We start from the raw sequence: 19,600 nt of genomic DNA, 5'->3' as shown, positions 1-19,600 counted from the left end.
AAAAGCAACAAATGAACAGGACAAACAAACAGAGACTCATAGACATGGACAATGGACTAGTGGTTACTAGAGGGTAGGGGGGAGGGGGCAGGGGAAGGTAGATGAGGGAAAAAAATTTTAATTATTTTTTCAAATAGAAAAATAAATTAATTTTAAAAAATTAAAAAAAAAGTAATTAAAACAAAGTTAGGTTAATAGTATTAATGGTTTGATAAATTATAAAACATTTCCCCTAGGCCTATTTCTTGATATTTTTCCATAAAATTATTTAAATTTTTAAAATCACATTTTGCCAATGTCAATCTGGAAAAAAAGAACTAAAATCTATATTGAGATATAAAAACACAATCTACTACCACTAAGAGTTTTTTTTGCTTAAAGAAAATTAAAAGAATAGATTGCAAGAAAATGTTCTTGAATGAAACATACAACTTCCACAGAAGAGACAGAAAAGGTTTGCTATTAAATCTAACCTAATCTTTAAATATGATTATAGATCTAATACATCCCTCAGGCCCAATTGCAGTCTTAAATTTTTTCATTCAACTTAATTTAAAATGAATTGCCTTCTTATCACCTTCTCAGACAAATAAAATATATGTCAGAAGGTTTCAAAGTCATTTACTGCATAATTAAATCATCTTTAATGGCTGAATAATAAAAAGGCAACTAATTAGCTGGTGTCTGCAGAAAAGTGCTATGGAGACTATGTGGAAATGGAGTTTTCTGATGAGCCCCAATTAGCAAGTACCAGGAATCCCTCTAAGAGACAGACATATGCAAAGTGAACTCTGAAATTCCCTTCCACTACAGCTCCCTGTCTATGGCAATTAAAAGCCTTTCTCAGTGACAACATCTGAAGTTCTCATGCATATCTAAAAGACAGTTTGATTGTTACCTACCTAAACTGTCTCTAAATATATCTGCATGCAGAATTTATTCTAACCAATACCTCAGCTGAAAATTTGACTGAAAAATTCCTGTTTCCAAGGAAAAATATAAAGCTAATTTTAAATGGCATGTACATTGCCAAATTCATTTTAATACTTTCAAGATGAGATGACAGCAGTTCTAAAGTCTTCCTATAAAAACTATCTCTCCCTCCCACACATGCCTGTCTTCTTGACGAGCAGGTTGAAACTATCTCCAAGATTTTCAGCCTGCCATGAACTGAAGGAATATTCTGTGGAGCAGAATCAGCTTAGGCACATTAACAATTTGAACTTTTATCTCAATGTAAAATACTGGCACTGTATGGAGTGACTGTTGATGAATGAGCTCCCTTTATTTCATCTTCTGATACCAGGGGCATAAGCATAAATCACAAGAGAAGTACAAAGTTGCTGCTATTTACAAATATGAAAATGAAACTTTTTTCTTTATTCTCCATCTGAAAGTCAAAATATTGCAAAGGATTGTTTGTGGATTGGAGAGGTGGAGAGAGAGAGTGCCATAGAAATAATAAATATGTGACCATGTGACTTGTGTTCTATATTTACAAAATAATAAATATATTCTTACTGTGGATTTATGTCAGGGTTAATTTTTTTCAGTTCCATGATGTCTTCTATAGTTTTTTCAATAGCATCAGGGTGAACACTCACTGCAGTCTGCAACAGCTAGAAAACATATTTCAATCAGTTCCCCTGTCATGAAGACCAGTGGCTTAAATGAGGTCTATTCAGATAGGGCCTTCCTTCTAGCATTTGTTTAAAGCTTCTCCATGAGGATGTTAAACTAAACTAAAAGCAAAATTGACTTAGTATTAGAATTCTAGTAAATCTGACATGTTCACAATGGAGGTAGTACAATTTTCCTAGTTAAGGTAATAACGTAAAACAAAAATACATTTTTTTAAACATTTTCATCTGTATCGAGCTACTTCCATTAAAATATTTTATTTTCTTTTTCTTACCCAACATATGTGGTTTCCATTATGTCTATGACTGAGTGAAGCACGTGAGGGATAAAGTCTTAAGGATGCCAAAATTTAATAATATTCAAGAATCTTGGGGGAAAAAAAGCAGTTTTTCTCTCATGTGGATACTTAACTATGTGCTATAAGGTAGGATAGTGACTTCCTTGATTTTCTTTAAAAATCCTGAGTATAAAGTTAAATGATTTGGACATTGAGGAAACACTAGAGCATTAATGCCGCTCTTATTTTCAAAGAATATTTATGATTTGGGAAGAGATATATAAAAAAGGATGAATTCAACAGTGAAGTAATATGTACATCATACATCTGCATAAAAATTCACATACACTGGCTGCTTTCATGTTAAAAGGACAGTGAACAGTGATGAACAGGTAATTCTTTTTTCACAGTTTATATTAATTTTCATATCCTATGGTATATTTTGTTTTTTAAAATTTCTACTTTTTGATGACGGATGTGAGCTTCCAAGTACAAAGTTGCTAAAAAATATAGAAACAATTGCACTTACTTTACTTTTTGAATTCCTCAGTGATGTTTCTGTAAAAGAGATAATTAAAAAAATCATTCAAAAATTATCCTTTACAAGTGGTTTAAAATTACTACACTGAAATATAACACTGTATCCTCAATTCCACCAAGCCTACCTTTTGCTTACTTCTTTGTTTCATACTTACCAATTTTCATGGTTCTCAAAGCTCCAGGCTTGGTACTGAAACAGATCCGTTGCAGTTCACATCTTCCAGTCAGCTTCCGCATTACAAACTTCAGGCAGCGCCACAGAAATTTACAGTAAAAATACAGGCACAACTGGATCAACATTCTGTCAAAAACAAAAGACAGCACCCTTCCAACAGAACTCTGGAAGAGAACAGAAAGCAGCCACCACCAGCAAGAAAAGAAGCCCAGAAGAAAACCAACCATTAGACTTCTGGGATTACACGCTTATTTTGGTTTTCTAATGCATGTTATTTTATCCGAAGTAGCTAAAAAACCCATCATTGCGAGGGAAGCCCAAGGTCTGTGAGGACACACTACGACTGCATGCGACTTCAGAATGCCCCATTCTAGCAAATTCGATACTGAGGCTGAGGCATGGGAATCCTTTCCTTTCTGATCTTTGCCTTAAAACATTTTGAAAATAAATCAGCACATTGAAAATAGCATCTGTGCGTTCTAGATGCTGTCTCTCCCTTCGACACTGGGAATGAACGCGCCATGGCAACTCTCCTCTCCTGCCTCGGCAGACAGCCTCTCAGCTCTCCCTGCTTCATTTCCAGCCCATCCTTACTTTCTTTTTTGGGCCACTATTTTACTTCTTCCTTTGTTTCCATTCTTTCTTCCTTCCCTCTGCTTTCCTTTAGACACTTTGTCCTGCTCGAGAACTTGGTTGTGTGGCTACCTATCTTCTCTTCTGACCAACACCAATTCTCCTTGGACTTTCCAGAGGCCTCCTCACAAGTCCACTGAAGGAGCACCTTGACCTTTGGTTCTCCAACATCCTCTGATCTAAACCTTCCAAAGAATCTACCTCTTGACAAGTTTGTTTTGAGTTCCTACTAAACAATGTTTTCTTTATTGCACACTCTATCTCCCTCCAGTAACACCTCAACAGACTATAAAGTATATTGCCACAAATCATGTACTTTTTCACATCTCTGGCATGTGAATTTGTGTTTTATGCTGGCTTTTATTTTTAATGTCAGTGTCTACCACCTCATGGTACTGTTCAGAGTCTCAAAATGACTCAAGATATAGCAGTAAAGAGGACTTATCATCCAGGAATTTATATGTAGCACTATGCATTCCTAGGAGGCAGAATTATTTATATTACTTCCTATTGGTGTCATTTCTAAAAGATGTTTCCTTTTCTCTAACATTCACCATTTCCCCTCTAGTTTTAACATAAGGTGATCCAGGGTCATTCAGATGAATTAGAGTAGTTAACAGCCTCATGCTGTGATCCATCTCTGAATATGAAGCAACATCTTGATTGTTTGTTCCTTTGCTCAAATTGCTCTGGCTCCAATATCTTGAACAGCATGTGTTAAAAATAAAAATTTCTAAAAGCTAACTTGCATAAAAGCAGAAGGTCTAGATCACATAAATGCAAAGGGAATGGAAGAAACAGTATAAGTAACCAAACCATTACACTAAGATAACATAATGGAGTCCTTTGCAGGCAATAAAATTGTGTTCTAGAACATCTAATAACATGAGAAAATGTCCAGAATATGCTTATCAAATAGAAAAAAGTTAGAAAGGAATTTGTATGGGATGACTTATTTTTTCTTTAGAAGTTAATAAAAAATTTTTAATGATGATATATAAACAAGGAGAGAAAGACTGGTAGGATTCACAACAAAAATGTTAACAGTGATATCTCTGAGTAATGGAATTATGAGTAGTTTTCATTTTCTTTTTTGGGCAAGGATATTTTCTTTTTTCTATAATAAATATATATTATTTTATTTAAGAAAAAGAAAGCTGCAATGACAATTAAAATGTATAAGATAATCACCAAAGCCATTACAAAAGTACATATAAAATTTCTAAGTGAAGTTAGATTCTGTTGAAAGACAAAAACTGAATTTACTATGTCGTAAAGTCTGAAATTCAACTGCTTTACTCCAATATGTTCTAAGATCTATTAGGATTTAGGTTATCACCTTCCCCCCTGCCTCCCCCAAAAAGAGTAATCCTAAAAATGAATTTAGTGGAAAATTTTAATTAGTTGAGTAAGAAATTTCATAAAACCTCAATTTGCTTTCTTGGAAAATGTTTTCCATTTTTCCAACTATTGGATAGCTATGCCAGAAAAATTGAGCACTCTCTCTGTGAACTGGTCACCAGCAAAATAATAATGATATTAATTACTGTTTGGCATTATCCCTACTACTAAGTCAAGGATAAAAGCTTTCCATAATATCTGTCCTTATGGTAGTGTAAACTACAATTTCTAGTAAAGTTTGCCCAGCATGTGGTCCAACTCCTCAAATGAGGTCTCTTTTAAGTCTGTGTGTCAGGACTCCATGATAATCAGGTTTTTGTGGTACTAAATCTTCCTGGAGAGGAGGATTGTTTAAGGAGAATCCTTGTATTCACCCTACTTAAGGTACAAACCATTGAACCATATTATAGCTTAAATTAAACTACAGAAAGCTCTCCCTGTGCAACTTCTCCATCAGATCTATACAAAAACATGGCTTGAGACCTCGAGCGTCATCCTGGGTGGCAAGAAACTTCCAGATGTAAAGTGACTTATAGCCCATCTGTAATTTCTCCCACTGGCTTCCTTGCATATGAGAAGAAAATGTCTGAGGAACTCTTTTGCATTAAGACAGCCTTACTAAAAGGAGAGAAAAGACTATTTGCTTTTCTTTTTTTTCAACTCCCAGGAGGATGTTCAAACTGTCAAAGACAGGGAAATCCAGTGGAAACCTACAGTGAGGAGGTTAGAGATGCTGCATCATTTTTTAGGGCTCACCACTCTGTGAGGTATTTCACATCCTTCTTACATAATCATATAAACAATATCACAAATCATGAAAGAGAAATAAATGTCCATTTCAATTGTGAAGTGACATTTATACACTGTTTCCTTACCCTTTTGTAATTTCTGGGCCAGTTGTCCTGATGCTATTTATTATCAAAGACATATATTTTCCTTGTTTTTCTAATGGGCCAATATACCAACAAATACTTCATTAAAAGGCCAGCTTCCTATGTGAGGCACTATATTTTCCTGTTATGCTAGGTATTATATTTTTTCAAGCCAGATCATCAGGCCAAACAATGTTTTGACGAATATAATTTATTGTGCATTTAGATCATAAATCTAAGGCATGGTCAGAGGTGGAAACAACAGTGCTATCTCTGACTTTGGAAGGCTTATTTTGATGACAGAAACAATACCAGGTGGCTTCCTCATGAAAGGACCAGATCAGCAAAACCTCCACATGAGCGTTTCAGGATGGTTGACCAGAAGCTCACTTCTTAAATTTGTGAATCTATTAAAGTCCCTAAATTTTAAAGTTTATGGAAAACCTGCTGAAAGTCCAGAGAAAAACAATAAACATGTTTAAATATTTTGGGATAATATGAAATGGGTTTGGCATGTCTATCCTGAAAAGGAAGAAATTAAGAAATGGATCATTAAATGCTCCAAAGCTAATCAGTCGTTGGTTTAGAAAGAAGGGAGGGATAGAGGGAGGGAGGGAGAGAAGAGTGTTTATTTCTTATCTGAGCTTAAGTATTTTTGGATTCATAGAATCTTTTGCCCTTTTAATTTCCTTTCTCTCCTTATGTTTCTGACTGCGTGCCTTGAGAGAAGGTATCTCAAATATACCTATGAGGCAGATGCCATTTGCTTTCTTTAATCTCATCCTTCTGTTCCTACACTTAGAATAAGACTTACAGCCATGCCCTCTCCACCATCCCCTATGTTCAGGGAGTTTATAGTTCTGCTTGTTTTTAACTCTTGGCCTGAATCAGCAAACAAGTAAACCTAGTTTTAATTAGGGGAACATTTTTTTTTCCCTTCATAATACTAGTCTTAGTTTTCTTAGTTCTGATGGCAGATTCTCAACTCACTATTGAAAAGTGCTACATTTTGTAGGCATAACAACCAAAGTTTTAAGACTAAGAGTAGAAAATACTGATCACAATCTCCTATTTTTAATAACTACATGCATAGACAGTAGTTTTTTTATGTTTGTTTCTGTTTTTTAATCACGTCTTTTTTGACAGTGTTCCAAAAGGAGTTACTGCAGCTTCCTAAGATGAATGACTTGCTTAAGCCCTGGGAGAATCTGATTTAATAAGGGCTATTTACACATGCTCTATTTCCAATGTTTTCTGTTACTGCCATTTATTAGTATGCTGCAGAGTGAAGTTTATGGCTGATTTCACAGCAGTTTTCTTTCTAAAGGCAATTATGATCACTTTTATTATTTAACATTCGTTCTCTAGCTTGAACCAGAATAGCCACCCAGTGTAAATTATTCACCATGGATCATATCTCTGCTACCAAATAAAAGTGAGCTCCTGTCTTGTTGTGCCCTGTGAAGAGAATCCATTCAGCAGGGATGGGGCCTCTGAAACAGGAGATGCACTAGAACCATGAGGCCTCCTGTGTGCAAGGTGAAGGGATGTGAGTGAGTACCTGTAATGCAACACTACTCCATCATCTTAAATGTGTGACTCTGATGTCTTCTTTGCAATAATAAGAGAAAAGTGGCTTATTTTGAACAGTTTCAATGGATTTGCTAATGAAAGTTAATTCTTGCTTGAAGAAATCCTGTAATAAATAAGAAGTACACTATTGGTGAGGAAGGAAGTGTACAAAATAATCAAAGTTCTTGGTTCTAACCACAGTTTCCTAAACGAAACACTTTTCATGTAAACGAAAATAAAGAACAGCAAATTGCTCAATGATTCCTGCATTTCATTCACTTTCTAAAATGACATTCTGAAAAATTTTAGTTGCTCTATTGAAGTTTCTAATCAGGGGCACTGGCCATCAGTTAAATTGACTTGTCAATTGGCCTAGTAGATGGGGCCCTCTCTATAATGAGCTTCCTACTAGAAAGAGAGGCTGCAGAGGATTTGATCCATGAACTGGAAATGTGAAATCATACAAAGAAATCATCTGAGGGCCTCTAGAAAAACAAGAGTATATTCTTCCCACTGAGCAGCTGCGAGGTAGCACGCAGTACCCTGGCAGTGTGGGCTCCATGGTCTTTGCCATCATTCTTTATCTGAAGAGATCATGCTGCCTTTAAAAAGTGGTGGGTACAAATCTGCTATGGATACTATTGCTATAGTAAAGGGCACTGTTTTTACATTCCAGGGAAATTTTATCTGAGGGATTAGAGCAATGGCCTATATGGGATAACTAAAAAACTAACCAATGGCTCATCTTTTTCCTTTCAAAGACAAAGAGGCACAAGTTTATCTTATTTTATTAATGACATCACTATTCACTTCAAAATTCGATGCTTAAATACATTTTACAAGATTTTTAAAGTTTTTTTTTGCTATTTGGATAACACTTTTATTGATTCATTTATAAAGGAAGCAGAAAACACATTACACATTGACGTTTAAAAGGTATTTCAATGTAATCTCAAATATGAACTTTTATTGTAAATAAAAATATTTTTAAAGCACCAAAATTAAATAAATTTATAAATAAAAGAAAGTCATCATCCATAATAGGCCTCAAAATCTTCTAAAAAGTGGTGGATATAAATAAGGAGTGAGCCTATTACTATTATAGATAATATAATTTACTTAATACTACATAATTTATTACTACATAAAATATATTATAGATAATATAATTTATTTATTGCTATATTATTTACACTACATAATATAATTTATTTATATATATGTATATATATACACACACACATACAGACATATACCATCAGAACCAGGTTAGAGTAAATTCTTGGTATTATTAATAAATTAATTTTTGTTGAGTTAAAGACCTAAAGTTGTTGAGGGAAAGAGATTTCAAATGCATCAGGGAAAAATTAAAAGTGATCACTGAAAGGTACTTTACTTATTCCTTCACTAAACTGAACAAATACTAAATGAGAAAACCAGCTGTATAGTACAGAAGGAAAAAGTGTGGGGATGATGGTAGAGGGGGAAAAGCAAATATGAATTAAGAACTTAATTTCACTGCAACCACATGCTATCCCTGTCCACGAGGAACTTATAATATAGTAAGGAAATGACAATAAAAACAAAAAGTTAAAAAAGAGTGTGATAATTCTGTAAAATAAATTGCTTAGAGTATTAGAGAGGCAGAGGAGAGAAAATGCCTTTCTCTGAGACTGGACAGTAAAGCCAACTCTTAATTATCCTGACAAGGAGGCAAGAACAATATGAAAATCAGCATGCCTTACTTCAGAACAAAAGTGAAAAATACAATAGTTAAATAAGTGAAATTCAAACCAGGGCTTTCATTTTTCTCATGCTCCGTACGAGGGGCTTAATGACCAGGGAAGTGGCTGAAGGGTTTGGCCCTGAGAAGCTGAGAGAAAACTGAGGGGCGGGAGAGCTGGGGTGCCAAAGATGGAGTGCTAAACGAATTTCTAGTGGCAGCTTGATGGCCACAGGCGGACTCTGGTGGGGTCACCTACAGGATATTGCCTAGAAAACTCTTCAGGTTGACATATTTCAATAAGAGTTTAGAAAGTTTTTATTCAAATGCAGGGTACAAAATAAGTTAAAATATATGTATGTGTAGATATATGTGTATTTGTATGTATACAATGTGTATATACATACATATACATGTATGTGTACATATATGTATATTTATGTATGTATATACATACATGATGCGTGTGTGTCTGTATCCTAAAAAAGAGACAACATATCAGTCTACAGGGAGAGTGGTATTTGGATGTGCAGGCCATAAACCCCCTTTCAGTACTTAGCTTCTATATCTCAAGCTCAGTCGATGCCTCAAGCTACGTTAATCAAATTCTGGAACAACTATATGACCCTGCACCTTATGCTCCTCAAAAGCAGTGGAAATCAATGTGTGCTGAATGGAAATAGTGCCTAAATAAAAAGGGGTGTCTGGAAGTCCAATGTCAAGTCTAGTGTCAATTTGCCACTATGATCTCTATGACATTTGATCAAGCCACTTTGCTCCTCCTGGCCTTTGTCTCTCATTTGTAAAGTGGACTAGATTTCTAGCTCTAAGGGAAGGCTAGATACATGTTGCAAGGGAAAAAGATTTTTTTGTCTGACTCCCCTGATCTTTAAGGTCCACTTCAGGTTTGGGCAAAAATGTTACCATGCTTCTGGGGTGTTTTATGCCACGCTTGTAAAAGCGTCCGAGAACTGCCCCCAACTTTATCTCTACAACTTAGCTTCTACTCACCCTAAACAGGGTCTACAGCCAACAAATCTGGACCACTTGCTGCTTGAGGCAGCTGGTCACACTCTCTTGGGCTTTGTACACAGCATCTTCTTCCATCTCCCACACCCTCTAACTTTATTTAAAGTATTAACATGCTAGTGCTCCCTTTATCTCAATATCACCTCAGTGAAGCCTTCCCTCAATACTCCTGCCACAAAATGCCTGTAGCATGTCATTGATCACATCCCTTTTTATATCTTAGTTTTGTACACATGTACCTCATCTCCTTATCAGGTGGTATGTTACTTCAGGGCAGAGACCACCTCATACTCATTTTTATATCATCCATGCCTCAGAGTAGACACACAGTGAGGGGGTAACACAATGCGCAAATTATGAGACAGCTTTGAAGTCAGACAAGCCTGCATTCAAATACCCGTGAGCCCTTGGGTGAGTTACTTAACTTTGTTAAGCCTTCTTGCCCTGCACTGTGTAATGGGATATTAATTCCTGCTTTTTACAATTGTTGTTAATAGAAAATAATAATTTAAAATGTGGTATGGTATTACAATTGTTAGCAGTAAATGCTTACTAAATGAGTCAGTGGAGTGAGATATTAATTGTGAATGACTTATAAAACCCAATTTACAGATATTTTTGCTCACTGGAAGACTTTATTTACCTAATTATAGTAGTAAAATACTTTTTTGGGGGGAGGTGACATTGATCAACAAAATCCAGTAAGTTTCAGGTATACGATTTAACCGTAAAGCATATATTTGCATTGTGTTCACTTCCCATAGTTAGATTTCTTTCTGTCACCACATATTTGACCCCTTTTACCCCATCTACCTACATCCTCCCCGCTCTCCCGCTTCCTTCTGGTAACCACTAGTCTATTGTCCATGTCCATGAGTCTCTGTTTCCCTCTCAATTGCTTCACAGCCAAAACATGGGTACAAGTCTGCTATATTGCTCAAAGTGTCTCTCATGGAGGTTTGAGTTTGGCAGATGCTTTCCTTCTCTTCTGCCTCAGGAATAAAAATACACAGTGAAGTCCATGGCTAAGAAACTGAGATCCTGCGGCCAGGATAGCTGGAAGCAATAATTTACATGGGGTGACTTAAAAGATTTCTTGTATCAGAAATTTTCAAAATGAAAATGTCTGATAACTTTAAAAAATATAATCTCAATAACTAAATCCTAGCAAGGGAAAATATCTTCAATATAAGCCTTAGATTCTCCCTATTATATACACCAATTACATTAAAAATTAATAAAATATATTATTTGAATTGAACCCTAAGCCTCAGTTTTATTTGGGGCTCAAAAACTACCCCATCTTTTTCTGATCATACACAGACACACTTTATTCTCTATTTAAATCTTTGTTTTTCTTTTAATGCAAACCATGGCTAAAGTCATATTGGGTGACTATGATGTACTTATCCAATATCCCACATCTACTCTCGATTTAAAATACACCCTTCAGATGGATGTACTAACCCTGTAGCATTTGTTTCTAATATCTCGTGTAATTTTTTAAAGATAAACATCAAATATTTTCTCCACTCCTTTATACTGAGTAGTTACGCCATTAATATATTTGATGGTAGCAGCGAGCTGAAGAGAGCACAGTGTGGGTACCATGTATATGAAATGTGGACCAAATCCATTCTTTCCCACAACTTGGCTTCTTTAAGATTAACCTCATTTCTTCTGGGGCTGTACATGGAGCATTTCATCCTAGAGCAACTCAGAAGTTGACAGATTAATCATTCTGTGGGTTTTTAAATGACACCAAATTTTTCTCAGTGAAAGTCAACTCCTTATTCCACATAATATATTTGCTGAGCTCAGGAATTAAAACCTGATTTATGCAGCTTATGTTTACATAACCTCTTTGGTTCAAACAAAAAGATTGCCAAAATTGTCCGACATCTGTGTGAATGGACTACAGGGAATAAAAGGCAATCTAAATGATCTGATAGAGCTTATAATGCAAGATTACTACTCCTTGCCCTCTTAGCCTTCCAAATTCCATGTGGATTAACATATAATGAATTCACACACATTATAACATAATAAAAAGGATTAAAAACAAAAATTAAAGCCAAAAGCAATAATCAACTAAGGAGGGGCGATGATCGAGTTTCCTTTTATTATCAAAACCAATAGTCAATGAAAATCCTCAAGTTTCTTTCTATTATCATAGCCTCAGTTTCACATAAATAATCAATGTCAAATAATATTCATGAAATATATGTGCCAAGTTAAAAAAGAAAAATTTGTATCAGAGCACATAACTGATAGAAATGTGCTAGTTCCATTATCCTTGGTGTTAGTTTGTGTGAAATTACAATGGTAGATTTTCACAGTTCCCATTCTAAATCATCAAATATAAATTAATTTTTAAAATGTTATAATCTATACTAAACATAGTGTCGGTCCTATTCAATTCAACAAAAAACTAACAGAAAAAACATGCTACCATTTCTCCTAAAATGGCTGGGTGTGAGGCTGCTCAAATTTTTCTAAATCAAGTAAGACACTGAAGAAGAAATCTAGTAGCACAAGTCTTGGCGCAGACCTGACCACTACCATCTCCCCTTTCACAGAAGGAGCTCCTGACTTCAAAGTTTCATCTGACACTACAGCTTTCTGTTAACATGATTCTACGGCTAAAAGACATTACATTTTTATGCAGGAGGGTTTCATAAATACCAAGGGATTAATTAATAACACCACTTACACCTTCATTTTCATGAATGTGTAAATAGATGGGTTATTACCATGGGAACCAAAAACATAGATCCAATACCTTGCTGGCAAATGTCCTAGTGATTTATCAAATACTATCCTTTAACTTAGCTGAGATAAACAGGTTGAGGAGTATGTCTGTAAATGCTAATGCATGTAAACAGTTTAATAGTAACCTCCTGGAAGGAAAGATCCAGTAAATACCAGTAGCTGCACCAGACAAACTGACCTAGGTGCTCCAAGAACAACCCCTTTGGCTGCAACCAAAACCAGTGGGGAAAAGAAAATCTTAAATTGTAGCCACTGAAAGAACTAGGTAATTTCCTAAAAGAAGCAAGCCCACTAATCATTTGCTTAGAGAAAACAAGCTAGAGCAAGGGACAAGAATGTAATAGAGGTGGGCCACCATTTTGCAGGAAAAAAACTCAATAGTCTGAAAAGCATGTTTTCTTTTCTAATTTTCAGGGCAAGCCTAACTTTATTTTGTCATATTTTAATATGATATAAAATTTCTTTGAAGATTGTATTAATAGAATTATGAATGACTGTCAATACTCTTGGAAATAATTATAATTATAGGTCCAGCCAAATGGCTTTCAAAAAAAAAACAAGATGACCCCAAAACATACCAACTTACATGGTGCTCTATACAGCACAGTCTTCAGGGAATCAACAATTAATGCAGATTTCAGGGACATCACTGAGGCAGGAAGAGCAGAAGCTTGGACTACATATTTTTACCAAAAAGAAACATTCGAAAATACCTGTATGGATTGGCCAGCCAACTAAAATCTAAATTAAGGGATATTTAAAATTACTTAATTCAAGAATATGATTCTACACAAATTATACTGATTCCTTGACTACTAATTCTCAAACTTCAAGGCCAGCAGCATACCACTCTTTAGAGACACAAGGCATTAAGGTAGTCCAAAGTGCTCCCTTCCCATGTTTTTGTGCCCATGCGCTCTTATAATTGCTTATAATCTATTACTTCTAAGTGTTCTTTCAGCATCAATATGCACATAGAGTCAGCAGGGGAACCTCATGACCAAATTATTCTTAGCCCAAATACAATGCTATTTTAGGCAATAATAAGAGACCTGGTTACCGAGTCACAAATGGTGAACAGAAATATCCTAATTGGCAAGGAAGTTCCTCCATTTTAGAGAGTTCAACTGGGGAACCATAAACACTTACCTCAGGAAGTGCTTCATCGTGCCTGTTTTGATTATCCAAATGATTTCCAAACTACCCTCAGGCAATTGCTTTCGAATTTGCCTTTGTCAAAGTAAATGTAAGCTGTGGGGAGAAATTAGATATATTTAGTATTAAGGGGGCTGGAAATCCCAAGCCCCAAATTTCTGCTTACCTTAGTAAGAAGACAATGTGTTATATGGCACCCAGAACATTATCAATCAAACACCCACATAGCAATGCAATTCAATGGATGGAGACTATAGCTAAAGCCTTTCATTTTGCAATTATATAATTAGCCTTTCATTTTAAGTCACTTGCTGGAGAAATTATTAGTTTCACGAGCAATCATTTCAATAGCATGCTTTTTCTCTATTTTGGATATTATTCCTATATCTGTATTTATAAGAAATATAGTATTTCTGACAGTATTTATAAGAAAAATAAAAATGAAAAACCATAAAGTTAGTGTCCTGATTTCCAGGTATCTGATGAACTTAAATCTGGCAGCCTCAGCTGTGAACTCAAAAATAACTAGAAGCAATTGGTAATGTCTTTAAGCTGAAAAAAAAAAAAAAAAAAAGGTGTCACACAATTTGCTTTCCCAAAGTCTATAATACTAGGAATTAATCTTTTCCTTTTAAGAAAGAGGACACCAGAAGCTGCCTACAAAGTTGGGATGAAACAGACTAGAGAGAAGAGAGGCTCAAAACTACAGCAGAGAGAAGTTACCTCACGAAAGAAGAGACAAATGGAACACCAGCTGCAATGGCAACATGAGAGACTGAAGGGGAAAATGGTCTTCGACTTTGTGTTTTATTTCTGAAGCAAAATAAAAGGAAAAAAAATATGTTCATTTGAGGTGGTGGGAATATATATTATTCTTTGTACTTTTGTGGCTTTAAAAAATGAATCCGAATTTTAACTAAAAAGTGCTAGTGTCCACCCAGAGCCCAGATTATAGTTTCTGAAGCATTCTCAGACATAAGGAACCAGGGTTCCTTGGAGAAATGGCTGATTCTAGAGCTGAGGCAGGGAATATACAAGGTGAGCCTGAGGCATCTTGCTGTGCCAGAAAGTAAAGAAGTTCTCAAAAGACAAATGCTGAAGGATGTATCAAACACAGGAGCCAACTGAAAGACCTCCTAATGCCTAAAACTGGAACAATGAGTAATAGAATAAGTAGTACTGGATTATAACTCAAAGTATAAAATAAGTATCCATAATTTCATACTGATATAAATGACTAAATAGAGAATATATACTTCTCCTGTACAAAAGAATTCCAAATAATTTACGTAGATACCCTGCCCTCAAGGAGGTGGAGCATCATGGAGTCTGGACGTAGTAACTTCTTGAGTACAATATAGAAGGGGGAATGAGTAACTTAGCAGGAGAGAAACCTGACAAATACTATTTCATCTAGGGGATGGAGGTTACCACCATAGTGATAATTCATGGTGATAGTATGTATTCTTGACATATGTGATGAAAATGGCACTTTACCTTCCACCTCCAAACCCATTACCCCAGCCTAAGCATGATAAAAACATCAGACAGACGTTCGATGAGGAGTACTGGTTAGGTATTTTGTGGAATACCTCTCAAAGGAGGGGTATTCCACAAAATACCTAACCAGTACTCCTCAAAATTCCCAAGATCATCAAAAACAAGAGAAGTTTGAGAGACTATCATGGCCAAGAGGTGGCTAAGAAGATATGACTACTAAATGTAACGTGGTATCCTGGATGGAATTCTGAAACAAAAAAGAGGACATTAGGTCAAAACTAAGGAAATCCGAATAAGCGTAGATTTTAGTTAATTAGTCATCAATATTGGTCCTTTGGTTGTGACAAATGTGTCATATTAACAACATAAGATGTTTACAATAGGGGAAACTGGGTGCCAATAAAAGAACACTCTGTGCTATCTTTGTAACTTTTCTGTAAATCTAAAACTATTAAAATAAAAAATTTATTACAATATATTAATACCTACTATGCTCTAGACACAAAATTAGGCAATTAGGGATACATGGTGAGGAATTAGGAAAGAGGGGCATGGGTTCCATCCTCCAGACCCAACAATCTTGAGGGAAGATAGATGATTTGGAGAAACAGGTACTTAAACATAGTTTTACAAGTGAAAATGGGTGCTGCGACAGTGTGAGATTATCTTAGATATAGGAGTCAGGAGATTCCTCAGATAGTACATGCAAAGTCCTAGAAGCAAGATGATACACAGTGCATAGAGGGGGAAATGTTCAACATGCCCTTGTTACCTGGTGCTTGCTAAGAGAGACTGGCAAAAATAGGGATGGCAAGATACGGAAAAGCAAGAAAGGGTCAGATCGTCAAAGGCTTTGTAAGCAATATTAAAGAAGTTTGAACCTTATCCCATGAATGAGGAACTATTTAGTTTTCAAACAGATGTGACATGATCTGATTTCTAGTTTGAAAAATACACTCACTCTGATTGTAGTATGGAGAATAAATCAGATTGTGGTGAAATTACAGGTAGAGACACCATTTAGAAGGTTGCTACAATAATTCAGGCAAAGGCAGAAGTGTGATCGATTTGAGAGATATTTAGAAGGTAAAATCAATAGGACTTTTGTTAACTGATTGACAAGAGAATAGTGAAGAAAAAGGAGGAGCTGACATAATGCCCATGTTTATGGCTGGCTACTGGGTAGACAGTAGAATCTTTCACTAAGATACAGAATTCTAGAAATGCAGATTTAGGGATCTGGGTGTATTTGGGGAGTTGGGAGAGTTTTGAGGTTGCAGGGTCAAGTGGTAGTTTGGATATACATGGACCTGAAGGTCAAGAGAGAAATCCCAGCTGGAGACAAAAGATTTGTGCTTCACCAGCATATAGATAGTAGTTAAAACTATAGCCCAGAAGGAAGTACTAAATAAGTAGCATATACAATAACTGTCCATAACGATAGTTCTTTGTCATTAGGATATTAAATTAGAATTGTCATACTATCAAGGCAATAAAGAATGGAATACATTTCAGAAAGATTTTATCAAAATTTAAAAAAAAAAAATCCTTAAATGGTTTAATTTCAGTTAGCCAGAAAATTGGTCTATCTAAAAAAAAAAAAATACACTCATCTCATAATGATGTAGGATAAACAAAGTAATATAATACTTCAGCTTCCTGCCCTCTATATAGGGGTTCCTGAGTCTTTCCATTCATAAAAGACTTCCTGAATTCTTATGTGCACAGCACTGTGCTAGGTAACGTGACATAGCTTCATACTGTAAGAGAGCTTGCAATTTAAGGGAAAATTGGACAAATATGGCAGAGAGTGTGCATGGTGATTAAGAGCACAAGCTTGGAAGATGGAAAGTTCATATCAGGGATACAACAATACCCATGTGGCTTTACACAAGCTGCTTAACCTCTGTAGGGTTCCATTTTCTCCCTGTTAGGTGGGGAGTACTGTAATTATAACCACCTTATAGGGTTGCTCTAAGGACCAAGTGAACAGAAAAGCATGTAAGGTGCTTAGTATAGTTATAGGTATGTAATACACATCCAATGAGTAGGACTCGGTTTTATTATTTTGCCATTCTTATTATATTTTCTTCTAAAGTGAAAGATCATTTTCCTAAGTGAAAATTACTTAGGAGACTGTTAAATTCTGGCAGGTTGCGACTTGAACTAGGACAATGATAGTGGTGGAGAGAAGTGAACAGAGGTGGAAAATATGTGGAAAGTGGAGTAACTTGGACATACTGATTGGCTGGGAAAATCAAAGGGAGAGAAAATAACAATTAGTTCTAATTATCTGTCCTCCCCCCCACCCTCATCCCCAACAGGAAACAAAGACAACAATTAGTTCTAATTAGCTTTCCCCCAAAGAGGAAACACCAAAAATGGTTTCTAGTGATAGAAGGGAGCCTGTGTTATTTAACTCATTACTCACTGGGTATTCATTAAATAACTTCTCTAAATGTCTTCTGTAGAAAAACAAAAAGAATTACTGCTTACTTTTTCTTTTTCAAATCTAACTTTGTTTTAAAGGAGGCACACTCATTAATGTCCTATTTACTGCTAACCAAAGAATCTGTGTAAAAGACATGCAACAAATCATAGCTGGTGTGCAACGTATGATACTCTGAACTATTGATAAGAAATGTCCTTTGAGTTGTTTTTCCATGAATGGCACTGAGTTAATCCACTCTTTTGTGTTAGGCTCCCTGTGGTGAAAGCAGCATTTCTCAAGTGACTGGGAAAGGCCAAAGGTCTGGGAAAATCTGAGTTTGCTTCTTGTTTGCACAATGTTCTAACAAAATGGTAGCCCTGATAGACTGCTCAAGTACTTTACACACACAGCCTGTTGACTTTAACTTGATTAAATATGTTACTTGTCTTGTTTATAGCTGTCTTGCTAATCAAAAAATACAGATATTAACTTTTTGTTTAATTCAGATTTATTGAGGTACTATTTACATAGTTCACCTTTTTTTGGTCAGACACAAACTTTAATGCCACCTACTTCGCAGTATGCAAGGAGAACATACGAACTGCTCTGTGTGCTGTTGCTTCCCTATAACCGCCTCTCTAGGGTGGTTTGTAACCAATGTGGACATCAGAACTACTTGATATATGTCAAATCTCTCCTGTTGTTGTAAATGATCTGTTTTGTGTTTCCCTTCTGGACTACATGTTCGTCTAGGTCACGAGGGAAGCCCAGGGCCTGATACAATGTCTGGCACACTGAGTGCTCTATTCGGATTTGTTGAAGGCTATAGTCTTTTAGAGAAATGTATTCCTTTAACAACACTATTTAGTAACAGCACTAATAAAACAAACTAAAAATCTCCCCACTGGAAGAGACAAAAAAAAAAAAAAAAAACATATAGATCTCTTTCTTAACCAAAATAAGAAATATGGTTATAATCCTGAGTTTCCTGACTTTCAGTTTAAGTCACAACCTGCACAAATTTCTCTCCGTGCGTACAGGAACACTGCTCTGACCATTCCAAAGGGAAGAAGCCAATGATAGTGCTTGATGGATTAAATACCTCCAGAGATCAACTGATACTTCAGTGCTGAGTGCGGGTTACATGTCCCTTGTATTTTTTATTTCCAGCTGGGAGAAAAGGAGCAGCAGGAGTAGTCTGCTACTTCTGAAAACTCATCCTTTCTCCTGGAGTCAAGGAACTTGCCCTGCCTCCTTTGAACAAGAAGCCCCCTGAGGCTCTTTGTAAAGTACTGCTATGTGACTCTACCTCTTAGAAGCTGATCTATCTATTGAGCATCCCTGGGAATGAATTAGAGACTCAACTAGAGGGGACACAGAATTCCTTTCTTTAAAATCTTAATCTGTATGTGAGATGAAAAATGCTACTTTCTAAGTAGCCCTTCGAATTCTAACTGACTGCATACCCTGTAACAACCAAAATATTTGTGGACTCATAATGTTTTTGCATACATGAAAGATAACCCACAATGTAAATACTGTTTCACTCTTATAATTTTCCTAATTTGTAATTATCCTACGTTTTTTTTTTTTTAATGTTGTATAGAGCACATTTAAAAATAAAATTTAAAATATTTAGTCTCAGCTTAAGGTCTTGCGAATAACAGCTAATATTTACAAAGTGCTTATCATGTGACAGGCAATATTCTATAGCTTTATTTATAACTCACTTAATAGTCTTTCTATGAAGTGAATAAAAATAATGATCTCCATGTTATAGCTGAGATAATTGAGGCCCAGAGAGATTAAGTAAGCTTCCAAGGTCACACAGCTAATACATGGCAGAATTGGGATTCAACCCTTGAAGCCTGTCTTCTGA

The 19,600-nt window shown here is 35.7% G+C and overlaps 1 protein-coding gene across 3 annotated transcripts in view; it reads right to left on the bottom strand.

Annotated features, from left to right (window-relative positions):
• The window catches only part of ELMOD1 (ELMO domain containing 1), a 60,721-nt gene that overhangs the window by 24,889 nt on the left and 16,232 nt on the right, over positions 1-19,600 (bottom strand). The window contains exons 2-6 of one of the 3 annotated variants that reach the window (XM_015590572.2): positions 13,785-13,886; positions 7,101-7,235; positions 2,614-2,759; positions 2,448-2,476; positions 1,522-1,619 (exon numbers count right to left, since the gene is read on the bottom strand). In XM_015590572.2, the coding sequence (XP_015446058.1) occupies positions 1,522-1,619; positions 2,448-2,476; positions 2,614-2,758 (272 nt within the window). In that variant the 5' untranslated portion in view covers position 2,759; positions 7,101-7,235; positions 13,785-13,886. Of the gene's footprint in view, positions 1-1,521; positions 1,620-2,447; positions 2,477-2,613; positions 2,760-7,100; positions 7,236-13,784; positions 13,887-14,513; positions 14,604-19,600 lie in introns of all 3 variants that reach the window. The other 2 variants (XM_015590571.2, XM_006913423.3) reach the window with 2 other exon arrangements.

This window comes from Pteropus alecto, unplaced genomic scaffold (assembly GCF_000325575.1).
Source record: "Pteropus alecto unplaced genomic scaffold, ASM32557v1 scaffold385, whole genome shotgun sequence".
NCBI classification, from domain to species: Eukaryota; Metazoa; Chordata; class Mammalia; order Chiroptera; family Pteropodidae; genus Pteropus; species Pteropus alecto.
This window is presented reverse-complemented; position numbering and strand designations above follow the sequence as displayed.